At 40.4% G+C, this 16,545-nt stretch overlaps 1 protein-coding gene across 1 annotated transcript in view; it reads right to left on the minus strand.

Moving 5' to 3' along the window:
* LOC127618383 (uncharacterized) overlaps positions 1-16,545 on the minus strand; it is a 58,301-nt gene that overhangs the window by 27,548 nt on the left and 14,208 nt on the right. Inside the window, exons 9-10 of the mRNA XM_052090783.1 lie at positions 9,605-9,716; positions 1,181-1,271 (exon numbers count right to left, since the gene is read on the minus strand). Of these exons, the coding sequence (XP_051946743.1) occupies positions 1,181-1,271; positions 9,605-9,716 (203 nt within the window). The remainder of the gene's footprint in view (positions 1-1,180; positions 1,272-9,604; positions 9,717-16,545) is intronic.

Below are 16,545 nucleotides of genomic sequence, written 5' to 3' on the forward strand. Positions count from 1 at the left end.
GAAGTTGATACAGAAGTATGAATCTCATGACCCATGCATTGTGACATTTCCATGACAATTTAGCCCATTTTACCTTTAAGTTCATTACTTGAATGCACCTGAATATAGCACTTTTTAATGGTCCTAAAATATCCATCATTTTATTTAATAAAAATAGGCCTATAATTTAGTATTTTTGTCTTTTGGGGTGAATTTATGACCTGCTCTTAACTGTCACGAATGTAAGGCAATGAAGGCTGACGAAGGTTGAGGATCCAAATGCAGCTTACTTTATTCTTAACAAAAACACACAGGAAAACCCTCAGTGGGGAAATAAACATAAACATAAACATAAACATAAACATAGAACTCGGGCAGGGAACACAGAACAGACTAACAACATTCACAAACATTCAACAATAGACAAGGACTGAACCAAAAACCGGGGTATAAATACATGAACATGGGACAAAGGGGCCAATGAACAAACAGAACACAAACTAGATGACAGGGTGATTAACAGAAACAAAAGGCAAATTAACAAGGGCAGGTGAAAACAATGAACAGTGAACACGAGGGAAAACAAGACTGTGGAGCTACAAAAAGGGACAAAAGTGAAAACTATGGAATAACAAAGGGACAAAAATGGAAAACAAAGGGGCAACGGTAAAACAAGACAAGAGATTTTGTCAGACACATATTATGAGATTAAGTCAGACACATATTCAACAGGTGCTTAGGTTTTGCTTTAAACACAACAGATGGTGATGGTATTTACATTTCTTGTGTTTTACGTATTATGTATCTTAGATATTTGACGTATTTAAGTGACCACCACTGCTGGAACATATTTCAGTAAGAAATCATTATGCATGCCTCATGATGCAGCCATCTGCTAAATTATATTATAAAATCGTTTAATAATATATATATATATATATACACATTTGTATGCATTATGGTATTATTTGCTGTTCTGCCTTTTAATTTATGCTGATTTTAATAGAAAATACTTTGTAATTTTTACTGTTATACACAAAAATGTACTGTGTTGCAATTTGCATTATATAATGGGACTCACCAAACATATTGAGAAAAATAATTCGGAAAAAATAGGCTTCATTTATGCCTTTGATTTAATTTAATTTAATGCTCCATTATGTCAGTGAATTAAATAACTGTGTAATGCTAGTGGATTTACCTCCATCATGTACTGATCCACCACATGCAGATCAGTCACGTCTCCTTTATATGATTTATACATCTCAATGTCATCTGCCGTGGGCACGTACCTGATGAAGAAAAAAAGATGTCACAGCAGAGCAGTGTAATGCCTGCCCAGGGTCCCAAGGCCAGTGTGAGAGATTTTGGGGCCAGTTGACGGAACTGTTACTTGCCGTACCAGGTAATGCTTAGGTTTGATGATCATGTAAATGTGTACTTATTCCTTGCATGGGTAAAGAATTGATTTTCTATGTTATACCTGTTCATTGAACATTGTTATCATGACATTGTCTGATTTAAATATGTTATCAAACTGGCTAAATTAAAGTTTCCTAGCTGGCTTACCAGACTGATCACACTGTGAATTCAGCGTCAGCAGGTTGAAAGTTACTCAGTCTGTGCTTACTGTAATTCAAACTACTGCACCCAGTGGCCGAAGTGGGAAGTGTGTTGAACATATGGGCATTATTCAATACAGTGAAGAGGAATGCATATTTTATTAACTTAACCCAAACCCCAACCCTAAACCTAAACCTAACCGTCAGAGGTTTTGTGGAAATTGCGAGAATGACTTGTCATATTCTTGAAAGCATCTGTTAGATTTGGTTGAAATGTATAAATTATTTTAGGGATGTCCTGATACCATTTTTTTTTTTTTTGGAACGAATACGTGATACTTCCTTTTTGGTAATCGCTGATACCGAGTCTGATCTTTATAGTTTATAGTCCTAATATGTATTTCAAATAGCATCAAAATGGTATTTAAATACTGTAAATGAATTCACTCAAACGTTAATCATAATAAAATTGTTTCAAGTTCGTTGTCTGAGGAGGAGGAAGCGAGTGACCGGTTCAACAAACCACGTGAGCTTTCTTTGATTTATAACAGAAAGAACTTTTCAGCATAACAAAAAAAAAAAAACACTCTGAACACTCTGCTGCGTTTGTCTGACTTTCTCTCTGGCATCTGGCTCAATCTTAAATCCCTCTCACACCCTCACTGCTATAAGAAACAGGTGTTAGAGGTAATCACTGTCAGGTGATAATTCGTGCTGTTCTCATCTTCCGATCTCACTCTCCATTCACAAACCAGGGCTCAACCACGCCCACGCCACAACACACCCCCATCGCAGTCCCCCCAACCCCCCCATTTCTGGAAAGGACGTCTGTGGCTGCACCCCCGGTCTGTGGACCACCTCAAACTTAAACGGCTGAAGTGCCAGTTACCAACGGGTGATCCACACGTTGGTATCTTTCATGCCATGGAGCCATTGGAGTGGGGTGGGGTCAAAACAGAGGGTGAAAGCCCATCTCAGGTGGTAGTACCAAAGGGTGAAGACCACCCACTTAATGGCCAGACACTCCTGCTCAACGGTGCTGTATCTCGAAGAGAGCACCGGTCGGTCCTTCCCCTCAACCACCTGGGACAACACAGCTTCCAAAACCCTGTCCAACGCATCGGTCTGTGAAACAAAAGGAAGAGAAAAATCTGAATGTAACAATTGCCCAAAAGTGCAGCTCCTGTGCAAAAGCCTGTTGGCACGGCTCAATCCACTGGACCAAAGGTTTGGGTTGAGCAAAGCCAGAAGCCAGTGAACCGGTTTGGGAGGGGGAACTCCCTGTTTCTGGGGAGTGGGAACAGGACGGGAGGAAGGGAAGGGGAGAGAGAGAAAGAGAGAAGAGAGAGAGAGGATGACGAGGGCTCGCCGGCCCCCGGATAAGTCACCATATGATCCTCTGCCAGCTGTACGGTATCCAGCAATGCTGTGCGATGGTACTGGACCCAATCTACAGTTCCCCTTGGCAGATGAGCAGTGAACTGCTACAGTACCATCAGATCGATCACCACCTCGGCGTTGCACTCCTCCCCGGCCAGTACCCACTTTTGGCAGGCATCACATAGCAGCTGGGCATAGAAAAACGGGCGGTCAACCTTGACGAACGTGAGGGAGCGAAAACACTGGCGGTGTTGTTCTGGAGTGCGGCCGACCCATTGTAAGGTTGTAAGTCTTTTTCAGGTCCTCATTCTCCTGTCAGTTGTCAGCATGGAGTTGAAAAGCCATGAGCTGGGCTTCTCCTGACAGCAGCGGTAGCAGCCAAATTGCCCAATGGGCTTTTAGCCATCTGGAGGCAGTAGCAGTGTGTTCAAAGAGCCCCACGAGTGCCTCCAGGTCATCCTGGGGCCCAATTTTGTCCAACATGAGTTGGGATATGGTCATTTCTGCCTTTGGGGTCGCAACTGAGGACCCTTCCTGGATTACCAGGCTCCGCAATCCATTTGGGCCTGGATAAGCTCCTGGAAGCATTGCTCCTGGGCCACGAGGGCCTAATGGTGTTTCTGTTGCATGTCGGCAAGGACTCGGATGACTTTGCCCAGCGGTGAGGACTCCATGGCAGTACATCTTCCTCCAAGTTTCCCAGGTTTCGGGACCAGTAACAAGTCCGTTGTCTGAGAAGGAGGCAGCAGGGACCGGTTCAACATACCACGTGGGCTTAATATGATTTATAACAGAAATGGCTTTTCAGCACAAAAACACTCTGAACACTCTGCTGCGTGTGTCCGACTCTCTCTCCCCTCTCTTGCATCTGGCTTGCTCTTAAATCCTTCTAATACCCTCACTGCAATAAGAAACAGGTGTTAGAGGTAATCAATGAAATGTGATAATTTGTGCCATTCTCATTTCCTGATCTCATTCTCCATTCACAAACTGACACTCGACCACATAGTAGTAGTAGTATTACAGTGTATAATACATAACTATAAAGTAGTGATCTATTTCTGTCATACTTTTTCAATTGTGATTTTATTTTGGTGGAGATTTTATTTTGAAGTTTTTGTGTTGCTATGACATGTTGTGTTGCTAGAAGCTTCTCAATCTGTAAAAGCCGGTTGCTACATGACTGAAAGCGATTATTAAACCGCAAAAGGCTGCTATTTAATTAAATAAATATGTACTCTGGATGTGCCTTGCACTACAGAGTGAATTAGTTCTCTGCTCGCTATCATCTGTCACAAACAAAGCATGCAATGCTCATGATGGAGTTTTCCGTGTATGAGTCAAGGATCTCTGAAAGGAATGAGCACTTTGTGTCTTTTTATCTGCACACCGGCTCCGCACATTCACAAGCACTCACGATTGAAGCATGCAGCACATGCAAACTATACATTTGTCTTATTAATTCGCATAAATAATCTAACTAGGACATAACTTGATTGTAATTTGTGCTCTGGATGTTTACGTAATGACATTCATACGTCTGATGGTATCAGTTTTTGGTATAGGAGCATTTTTACGTGCGCATGTACAAGTACCAGTATTGGTAGCAGAACATCGCTAAACAATTTAGTAAAGTTTTGCATCATTTGGCAATGTAAAATGTGTGACGAGAAGGAGGGTGTGGTCGAGGCGTAACGATGGACGCCCGGCACTGAATCAGCCGGGAGAAGGATAAAAGAGGAGCCGGGATGCCAGTTCGAGAGAGAGCGAGAGAAGCACAAAGTTGTGTGTGTGCATCTGTTTTATGTTGTGTTTTGTTCATTTGTGTCATTAAACGCTTTGTGTTGACTGCTCAGCCAGTTCCCACCTCCTCCTTGCCCATGGTGTGAACCCATTACATTGTGCCGAAACATTTGAGGGTGGAGGGATGCGCTGTCAGAGAGCCCTCACCACTGATGGAGGTTTGTGATGCCGAGGAAGTATGGTCCAGTGGTACTGGAGTGGTTCAGCCAGAAGGCGGAGGAGCCTGCTGCCGTCCGCCAGGAGACGAAGGAGCTGCTGCAACCTGCTAGGAAGTGGAGGAGAAGCTGCTGGCCACCAGGGGGCTGAGGATCCACTGACATCTGCCAGAAGGTGGAGGAGCCTGCAGCCGTCCACCAGGAGGCAAGGTCCAGTGCCATCGCCCGGCGTCGCGGAGGACCGCTGCACAGCTGGCTGAGGACAAGTCGACAGCGTGTTCGAGGACCGGCGAGCCAGTTTTTTTTCCTCTCTCTCTTTCTCTCCTCTCTCTCCCTCTGTCTCTCCCATTCAGTCTTTCCCTCTCCCTCCTCTCATCCTTCTCAGATTCCCAGGAGGCGGGGAAGACCGGCCAGTGGAAGGTCTGAAAGGGCAACACCTCCCTCTCTGGAATGGTGGGTGGGGGGAGTAAGTCAGGCCGGAGGTTTCCCCGGCCTGAATCAGGTGTTGAGGGTATGTGACAAGGAGGGCGTGGCCAGGCTGTAATGATGGATTCAGCCCAATCAGCCAGGAGAGGGATAAAGGGGATCTGGAGACGCCAGTTTGAGAGAGAGAGAGAAAAGCATGAAACTGTGTGTGTGTGTGTGTGTGTGTGTGCGTGCGTGCGTGCGTGTGTGTGTTCGTCAGTTTTATGTTGTGTTTTGTTCATTTACACTGACTGCTCAGCCGGTTCCCACCTCCACCTAGTGTGAACCCGTTACAAATGTTTTATATCTAAAAGTGTATAGCTGTCACAGAGTTTGCTTTTTATGAGAAAGATCAAATAATATAATATAATATAATAAAAACATTTCTGACACAATATAGAAACAATGTTGGTGAAAATGTTGGCAGGGCAAATAGCAAAAAAAGCAATCAGAAAAAAGAACAGCTTCTTGTGTCCTGCTGTCCTAATTTATTTCTACATTGGTCCAAGCTCTTTCCTTTATAAAAGCTTTATAGATCCCCATTTTAAACATGCATGATTCTAAAAGGATGACACAGTTCCTTGTTTTTTTACATGTTGATTTCTCACCGAGCCAGTTTTCTCCTCTGCAATAGCCTCTTTTACTCCTTCTATCTCTCCACCTATTCCTCTGAGAGATGGGGATGCTACTCTGAATTCTAGTGGCCCTGGAACAGTGGTTGAATTAAAGCCAAGTTGCAGTCAACTTGTATAAAGTGGCCAGGTAGTAGATGCTTTAGTTGCATCCAGGTTAAATCTGGCTCACCTCCAAAATGGACCTGTGTTAAGGTCGTTTTAGTGTGTTTCAAATCCATACCACACTGACTATTTCATGAGTGCAAAGATGTTCCAATGGAGCACATACAGCCACCGTCCATTAATATTGCAGCTTCTTCTGGTAGCGTCTCAATTAAGATTGTATTCCAAAGCCCATGTGGTTACACTCATATTCGTGGTAGTTGGCTAAATAAATATAAATCTCTCAGTAGGTACATTGGAATATGTCTCCCACATGCAGGTCAGCCACTCGCAGTCATCTAAAGATGTTTCTTGCAGACAAATGTAGAGGAGAAAGCATTTTTCCGGCTTTCAAAGCAACATCCCTCTAGGCAACTCAATAGTTTCCTTTTCCTCAAAAAACAACTGATAAATGTTTCATAGACAGACTGTTCTTTTAAGGTGGCCTGGCATACTGTATGTTCTTTTACATTAGCATTGAAGAAAGGCTACGGCATGTTCCACGACATGAACTGCACTTCTGGTCTCAACGGTCTTCATTAGATCCGGCACTGGATTAATGCACAACACACAGACCCAACTTAGATCTTTCACATGTAATGTGGTACGTTGATCTGAAACACTCTATCTACATTTATATTTTATAAAGGGGTTGTTGACAAATAACATGGACTTTTTAACATCAAGAGGTATGTGAATGTAAAGGGGGAATTGTATATGTTTAGATACTGAACTGTCAGCATTTGTTTTAAAGGTTTTTATTATTTTTAATCACCTTTTTGCAGTTTACTTTGATCCTGACCAAACCCATCATTTATGGATGGGATGGGTGGGACATGACTCCACATTTAGCCATCGCCACATTTTTCATCACAATTTTATAATAGCTTTGCATCTAATACAGAAGAAACAGCTCTAGTTCTTGAGCAGAATATCCATTTCTGAATATCCACCTCAGTTGGTAGAGCGGGTCGGCCACAAATTGCAGGGTTGGTGGTTCAAATCCCGGCCCACATGACTCCACATGCCGAAGTGTCCTTGGGCAAGACACTAAACCCCAAGTTGCTCCCAATGGCAGGCTAGCACCTTGCATGGTAGCTCTGCTGTCATTGGTGTATGAATGTGTGTGTGAATGGGTGAATGAGTCACAGTGTGAAGCGCTTTGAATACCGTTAAGGTTAAAAAGGCGCCATATAAGTGCAGACCATTTACCATTTCATTCATGTGTCTTATAGCGGATGATAATTCAGTGCTTGAATGTGTTATTTTGAATAGTGAGGCATCGAAAAGTAAATTTTTTTGTCCGAAACAAAACTGAAAATTCTGGATACACTGGGTCAAAAACAGAAAAAAATTATTTGATTTAATTAAAGAAATTCTAAATGTTATATTACATTACAATATCATAAAATAATGTAATGAACTGGGTTTCTCTGTGACGGTGTAAATCATAGATCCTGTTTCCGCTGAGAAGTGCAAATTTGTTTCTCTTTTGGCCGAAAATTTAAAATGTCATAAAATGAGGGAGGCCGAAATTTCGGTGCATCCCTAATTTTTAATGTTATGATGAGTGCTCATTGCCGCTGTTATCAGTGATGTTTAGCGACAGCGGCAATGTTCTCTCATGCACACAACAAAAATTTTTATTATAGTGCGACATGGCAAAATCGTAAGAAATCATACGAGTTGGCTGGTTTGATTAATTCTGTAACTGCTGATCTCCTGGGATTTTCACACACAACAGTCTCTAGAATTTACTCTGAATGGTGCCAAAAATAAACAACATCCAGTGAGCAGCAGTTCTTTGGAAAGAAACGCCTTGTTGATGAGAGAGATAAACAGAGAATGGCCAGACTGGTTTGAACTGGTTGACAAAGTCTACCGTAAATCAGATAACTGCTCTGTACAATTGTGGTGAGAAGAATATCATGTCAGAATGCTGTTTTGAGATGTGGGTTGGTGCTTTTTTGGTGGCATGAGGGGGACCTACACCATATTAGGCAGATTAATGTTGTGGCTGATCGGTGTATGTTTGCATGCACTGTAAAAGCGGCTTTCTCTTCATTCCCATTTAAATGCGGCCCTGGTATTTTCCACAGCAACGTAATTTCCCTGTGACGCTTGTGTGAATAACAAACATGGCATCCTTGGAAGACTTTGCTATTTTATTCTCAGTTGCTTCACTTCATTTCCAGATATTCCAGAGTTGTTGCTGTGTTTTTTTCTTCTTAACTTTCTATATTTCTTCATTAGTTTCTCCAGGAGTAACTAAGTGATTCCTTGAGTGGTGTAAGGAAATCAGCATTCTTGTTACATGATGAGAGTCAAGTTTAACTCTGAACCCAAAACCCCTAATCTAAACCTAACCATAAAGTCTAACCACTTAAAGGAATATTTCACCCAAAAATGAAAATTCTCGCATTATTGACTCACCCTGATGCCATCCCTTTCTTTGACAGAACACAAATTGTGATTTTTAGAAGATAGAGCTCTGTCACATCTTTATAATGTAAGTACATGGTTCAAAACTCACATTAAAGGAATCCTTGCGACTCCAGTTGATCAATGAATGTCTTCTGAAGTGAATCAATATGTTTATGTAAGAGACAAATAGATAATTAAAATGTTTGTAACTTTAAATTGCTGCTTCCATCCAGGGATCTGATGCTGCTTGAAATGGCCGAAGTCTCGTGTAATGTTCATTCTTCTGTTGTAAATAAGTGCCGCTACTGAATTCTTGCATGTCACTCGACAGCTATGTGATGCATCAATTACTGGCAGGAAGCACTTCTTTTTAGGTTAATAACATTTTAATTATAGATTTATTTTTCATAAAAACATATCAGTTTGTTTCAGAATACATTCATTGATCGACTAGAGTCGTGTGGATTACTTTTATGCTGCCTAAATATGACATTTGGACCTTCAAAGTGCTCTCTTCCTTCTAAAAATCTTCATTTGTGTTCTGCTGAAGAAATACACTCTTACACATCTGGGATGGCATCAGGGTAAGTGAATGATGAGAGAATTTTCATTTCTGGGTGAACTATTCCTTTAACCAAACCCTAAACCTATCCATGTGCTTAATAGGAAAATAACTTTTGTCTACAAAGGAAGAAAGAAAGCATCGGGTTTGGAACCAGATGAGGGAAGCATGTTCCTGGTTGGAAATGTTGGATGTGAGGCTAGCTAAAAAATTATACCTGCATTGTATCGACTTGAAATTCTTTTTGTTTGTTTGTTGATTGATTGATTGATTGGTTGGTCTCTTTAAGAAGAGAAGTCGTACCTTTTCGATCATGTGAGTCGTAGGCAAGATTGTTTTAATTAAATATCAGCAAGCTGGGCATTTCTGGTCGACTAAAGACACTGGCCCAGACAAATCAACTTAAAACACATATACACTCCCACTTGTGATAATTCACCACTTAAGAAGAGAACATTTGGAAGGCTGCTTTGTCTTCCATGTAACTCCTTGTCTTACCTCCTGAGAGAGGCGATGTGCTCATCGGAGAGACCCCCCTCCTCTTCATTTATTATCAACAATTTGTCCTTCAGCTCTTTTGGATGCACAGGGAAACTTTTGAGGAAAATATCTGCAGGGACAATAAAGTCAGTCGATCACACAAACACACACTCACACACAAGTTCAGTCTTACTGAAAAGCTCTTAAAACCACCTCTCCTGACAGCAGGTCGTCTCCACCACTTGCTATGCAAAATTCCAATCGCATTTTGAAGACAAAATAGTCCTGTGCTTAATTACCTCTCTCCACACGAAGCTTGGAGGGCTTGATGCATGCTGATTTGCATTGTACAAAACCTGAATTTATGAAAATGTCATTTTGCCTAATAAACATGTGCTGTGCTAAAGTTGCCGGCAGAAATAAATGGCCAAAATAATGTAAGCGGTGCAACTGTGTGGGTGAATGGGATGACATGCTTACAACATCAACAGATTCATGTTTTGATTGAGTGGCACCAGGTTCAAGGGTACAATTACACTGTTCAAACATGCTAAAAATTGAACAAATTAGCTTAAACATATATGAGAGTGTCTCTTATGACTAATGCTATTCAATTTCAGTATTGAACCAAGTCAGAAAAGCATCTGCTTAAGAAAGCTTTTTGATTTCACCCATTCTTGTATAAAGCAATAGCAGTGCCATATCCTCACAATTATTGTAATACTGAGAAAACTGACATGCATGATCTTACACCAATTACGCTTAATAGGCCAACAACGTATAAGGCCATGTAAATGCCTCATACGGTTTTCCTTTATCAAGAGAAGGTCATAAATATTTTAAGTATAAAGCAATCAGCACAGGTCGATTTTTGCCCATTACACTGATGTCACACTTCACGGAAACACCTTTACTCAGATTAAAACTGACCAAAATGAATGAATATGATATGACGAAATACTGACTATTGTCAAAAGCCTAAAACTATGACTAAAATAAAAAACAGTGTAAACATTTACTGGATGCACAATATGGAATTTCTTGGCCGATCCAACAACCGACAATTCACAGCTCATTGTGGCCAATACCAATAACTAAAATTTTGACTTTTTGCATTTCAACTCTTTAAACTGGATCTGCTAGCTAATAATATTGAGATTTTCCCAGTTATCGGACAGTCATGTATCAGCCATCAATATATGGTGCATCCCTAGTTATTAGGATATTGGGGTGCATGTAATAATAACCGTAAGTCTTTAACTTTGGTGCATAATTTGTCCTGTGCCGTTTTATATGGACATTAATAATCCCTTATTTATTTATTTTTTGAGTAATCCCATAAATGTACATTTAAGGAGGGACAAGAGCATTATCTTGGGACCAGAATATCATAGAGACTTGGGGGTGGACTCTTTTGACTTGGACCGGTACATAACTACTACCCAATAACCACGGCATTAATTACTGTGTTAAGGTTGTTTCAAATTTAAAGGTAACTTAAAATGTTGCTTCATTAGAAGACAATGACATTTTCCAAAATCAGAGAAGTTAAACTGAAATCTTAAAAATGTGCTTTTGGGCAAAGATCTACACATCTGCAAAACACTGACCCTCAAAATAAGCAATGAGTGAGAGTAATGTTGTAGAATTATCTTAATGTTGAGGTAATATTATTCAGTCATCGTAAAGTAGTTGTTCTATTCAAGCAGCTTTAAATTCTATACAAAAGCACAAACATATAATTCCCATTTATGTGGGACTGCATTTAAAGCAGTGTCCTGTAGGGACTAGTGTTCTTCAGATTTCCACTCCACTGCCATGACTTCAGTACCCAACCACAAGCTCAACAACCAAACCCTAATAAAAACTCCACAAGCCATTATTGCAGCTGCAATCATGGGTTTTCAATTAGTGATTTATTTTCTTTAAGGGTGGTATATGCAATGGGTGCATAATAGTTTAAATGTATTAAAAAATCAAGAGCTATGAGTCAGACTCCTGCATTCAATCATGGGCAGAACTTTTTGCTTTATTAATAATTATTGTGATTCTATAATTGAGTCTTGATTAAAGTGTTGCTGTTTGCTTTCTTTATGGACACCAGCTATAGTGGATTTAATGCCCAGGCAGTGCTTGAATTGAAGGGATATATAAGGCATATATAGACTTGGGGGGTCCCCGAATATTTGTATTTTAGTAAAGATAACAATGACAAATACTATTTAATTTACACAGTAAGGATTCTGTAAAATTTGCAAATTATTTACAATTATCAGAGGAGCGTTGAATGCAGAACATTTTTTGGGTGCACAGGCCCAAGTAACAGCTGATCTAACTCCCAAAGTTATGAACTCATTATTGCAGCCTACCATCAGAATTAAAACTCCCTAATGTATGTCCTCTGTGACAAGGAGGAGGGCATGTGTAGACACAGCCTGGCCCCCAATCAGGCTAATAAGTCAAGGAGAGGGATAAGTGAAATGAGATGCAGCAGTTTCGGAGAGAGAGAGCTATAGGCAGCTGCCCTGTATGCGTTTGTGTTGAATTTCTTTTGTTTTAAGTTGATCATTAAAATATTATTCATATAGTGAAACCAGTTCTCCCCTCCTCCTTTCCCTTTTACCCCATTACATTGGTGCTGAAACACGAGAAGGAGGAGGGATGCGTTGTCAAAGGAGCAGCCGTGGCCATCTACCGAGGGCGGAGGAGTTGCTACCGGCTGCCTGGACACGGCCGCCATCCACGAGGGAAGGAGGAGCTCACTGCCGGCCGCCTGGAGCGGTGGGACCCCAGCCAGGGGCGGAGGAGTTCCCTACCGGCAGCCAAAACACGGTGGGGTTGGAAGAACGGCCACCATCCACAAGGGGAGGAGGGGCTTGCTGCCGACTGCCTGGAGCGGTAGAGCCGCTGACAGGGGCGGAGGAGTTCCCTACCGGCCACCGAAATGAGGAGTGGCGTTCCGTCCACCAGGGATCGGAGGACTGGATCCAGTCCACCCGGGAAGGAGCAGCTGTTGTCCACCAGAGGGTGGAGAAGTGATCGAGGGCCAGGCGACGACCTGTCTGGGTGCCGGCGAGTACGTTTTTCCTCTCTCTACTCTCTCTCACTGTCGATCTGTGTCTCGGAAATGCATGAATAGGTTTTCTTTGCCTAGCACAAAGCTGAATTTTAAAAAATATATATATTTTTTTCATATAAATTTTATTAACCCTACAAATCCATTAAACAGTTTAACCATTTCATATTATGACATCATAACAATTTTGAAATGTTCTTAAAAATATTCCTTTCATGACACAAGGCTCTGTTTGTGGAATTTACATTCTATATGTTTTCAAATAAATATAGTAATGTAAATGTTTGTAATATTCTAATTTCATTATACTCAATGACCATTTGACCTTGAGACATGAAACCAACTGTAAAACACTCTTGACTGCACATGACTTGTTTTCAGGAGTAAATGTTCAGTACTTTGTATCTCTTACATATCTCAAATGTTTCTCCAAGAGAGCAATGACATTAAATTGAGTGGAAATTTAGACTTTTAATTAAAATATTTCTCATATTTCTCTCCTGAGATAAATCTCACCTCTCAAACATACTGTAGATATGCCAACTGTTATGCTTGAGTAACGAGGAGATGCGGATCCAAACGCAGTTTGAACTTTATTACGTGAACCAAACAGGAAAACACAAAGGAACAACCCACGATGAGGAAATGAAACACAAAATAGCGAATTAAACACGAGGTAAGCAACAGGGGGCGACGGACACGCACACACACACACACACACACACACACACACACACACACACACACACACACACACACACACACACACACACACACACACACACACACACACACACACACACACACACACACACACACACACACACACACACACACACACACACACACACACACACACACACACACACACACACACACACACACACACACACACACACACACACACACACACAGGTTGACGTCAAACGACGATCGACAAAGACTGAACAAAGACACGGGGTATAAATACACAAACAAGGGAAAAAGGGGCCAATGAACGAACAGAACTCAAACAATATAATAAGGTGATTAACAGAAGCAAACGGCAAACTAATGAGGGCAGGTGAAAACAATGACAGGGAACACGAACGCTAACAGAGGACTATGGAGTTACATAAGGGACTAAAGTGAAAACTAAGAAGTGCAAAAGTGACAAGATGGAAAACAAGAGGGCAACAGTGAAACAAGACAGGGTAACCATAACACCAACATACCAAATTCCACAATCAAAATCAGGAATTTAAAAATGAACTCAAACAGAGGTTCAAGATCCATCTTTTTCTTGAAGACGAGATGATCAGAGAACCATTCTGAATGGATTAAAATTATTCTCCAATCAACCACAGGGTGCTTTAAATTGTGTCTCTGTGAAATAAAGCTACTCAGTAATGAACATACTGCAATGTGGGTAAGGCATCAGATTCCTATCCACTTTTAGGCTAAATTGTGTAATACCACAAAAATGGTCATCTAAAAAAGTAGAAATGAAGTACACTTTCAAATTTTCTGAATAAATCTCCATGCAATGAAGTTATGCAGGGCTCCAGATTAACATCAAAATATCTTTCAAGGCATGTCTGTCCACTTGGCGGCTATCTTGGGAACGCTCCCGGGCAGCTGTATTCTATGGATACAAGCGCCATTAAAATACAGATCCGATCTACTTGAATGAGAAAAAACCAAAAATCCCCCAAAAGGGTTGGTCAAGACTACACTCAAATAACATATTTTAAATCTGCCATAAAATCGGACAACAATGGTTTAATGAATTGTGCTTCTTTATCTCAGATCACTCTAAAAAACTTTATTTTCCATTCTGGTCTAGCTAAAGCGCATGCACGTTCTCAGGTTGATTGACAGGCGATGTCTGTATCTAAAAAGGGATTGCTCTTTTACCTGTAAGTTGGGACTTCCGTTTCTACATTTGCCGTTTTGGGTGTTCCAAGCACTCTGTCTAGGGCTAAATAGTCTCAGCTAACATATGACATGCAATACTGCCACCATGTTCTACAAATGGTGTCACCAGGCTGATTTGGAAGCACCTGTACAATGACCAGTAATATTGCATATTTTGTGCATATTCAAAATTTACATTTGACAGCAAAGCATTGATTTTGAGGTTGAAATGCATTTCTCCTTCACAATTTCTCATTACGGGGCCATAATTCTTGTATTCTACATAATACACAAAATAATATATTAGAAATAAGCATAACCCTATAATGTACTTAAAAGTAAATAAATTGAAAGTCAGTAGGCCTAACTGTAATCTGATTACAGTTGAAATGAAATGATATACTACTTTTTTTTAAAAGTAATTCGATTACAGGTTACTTTGTAATTGGATTACACCCAACACTGATTAGAAGAGAATAGATTTTTACGCAGAAGGACCATTAATAGCTAGGTCCATAATAATTATGAAAATGTAGCATAGTTCGTCCATTGTAGTCTATCCATATTTTTAACATTTATATTTGTAAATGGACCATGGTCATGGTAATGACAGGAAACACCACACGTGCATGGCTCTTCACTACCATGGCAAGTAACTATGGGTTATATATAAACAATATGGTATTTCTGTGATGAAAAACTATAGTCTAATATACATTTATAAACTATAAATCTAAAATATCAACTACTAGAAACTGCCATAGTTTCTTCATTCCCTTAATACTTTAAATTGAACTATATTAATAACATAATACTATTTAGTATGCATATACCACATTTAGGGTTTTCATATAAGGGTTTGAAACTGTGTATTCCATCCAAGAACCCATTCATGTTCAATCATTCTGCACATCTCTTTCTCGTTTCATGCAGTAGGGGGACTTTTTAGGAGTTATTACTGATCAACATGCAATATTCATCTGAAGAGGTATTATCATTTTGTTAAGCTCCATAGCACATTGCCCCTTACATGTTTGGCTGGCTGAGATATAGATTGCCTGGAGGGTGCTCCAGGCCCTGATTGCCAAGCACCTCAGCTTGTCAGAAATACAAGGAAAGGACAATTGGAAGGGAAGAGCTGACACACGCTAGTATGGATGCCATGCATTTTTCCTACTGCTCCTCTAATTGAGGTACATGCGTGGGAAACACATGCAGCTTTTTGGTTGTTGCAGTTGTGTTGTTGTTCAGATTCAAAGCAATTCACAGAGAGTCTACTGTAAACATTTTGAAACCAAAACTCTATTCTTTCTGTCTAGATGCGGCCTTGATCAAAAAGAGTACCTATTGGGGACTTTAGTGAAAATCATCAAATGTAGAGGACAGTGAGGTAAGTTGTGTCAGTGGCATAATTTTTGTCATGTTACAATATATTTTGAAAGGCCCGTTATATACAGGTGCCTACGACTGGTAGGTGCACATGAGAAAAGCATTTTATTTTTTTATGCATTTTTTCATGACCATGTAACAGTTGGAAACATATAGCTCGATTCCTGATCGAATAACTCTTATGAGCCGGTTCATTTGAATCTAGGATGCAAAACATTCAGTGATTCCCAGATAAAGTACTCTTATGAGCAGGCTCTTTGAATCTACGGCATGACCAGTGTAGTGCGTTTCCGAAAGAATGACTCGTAATAGCCGGTTCTTTTGAATCTAGAGCGTGTAACCACGGATGTACTGATCTAATACATGGTCATTAAGGTCAAGCTCTTAAAATGACATAAAAGCACAAAAAAGAACAATTAAAGTAGTCTATATGACTTTTATTAAAAGTCTTTTTAAGATAAACAATAGCTTTGTGAATCTCAAAATGCTGTGTAAAATAAATGATTAATTTCATGACTTGTCTCGGACTTGAACACTAATGACTTGGACTTGGACTCGAGCATTAAATGCATTCAGATTTGGAGGAGAGGACATGTTA

The sequence above is a fragment of the Xyrauchen texanus genome, chromosome 25 (genome assembly GCF_025860055.1).
Source record: "Xyrauchen texanus isolate HMW12.3.18 chromosome 25, RBS_HiC_50CHRs, whole genome shotgun sequence".
Taxonomy (NCBI): Eukaryota; Metazoa; Chordata; class Actinopteri; order Cypriniformes; family Catostomidae; genus Xyrauchen; species Xyrauchen texanus.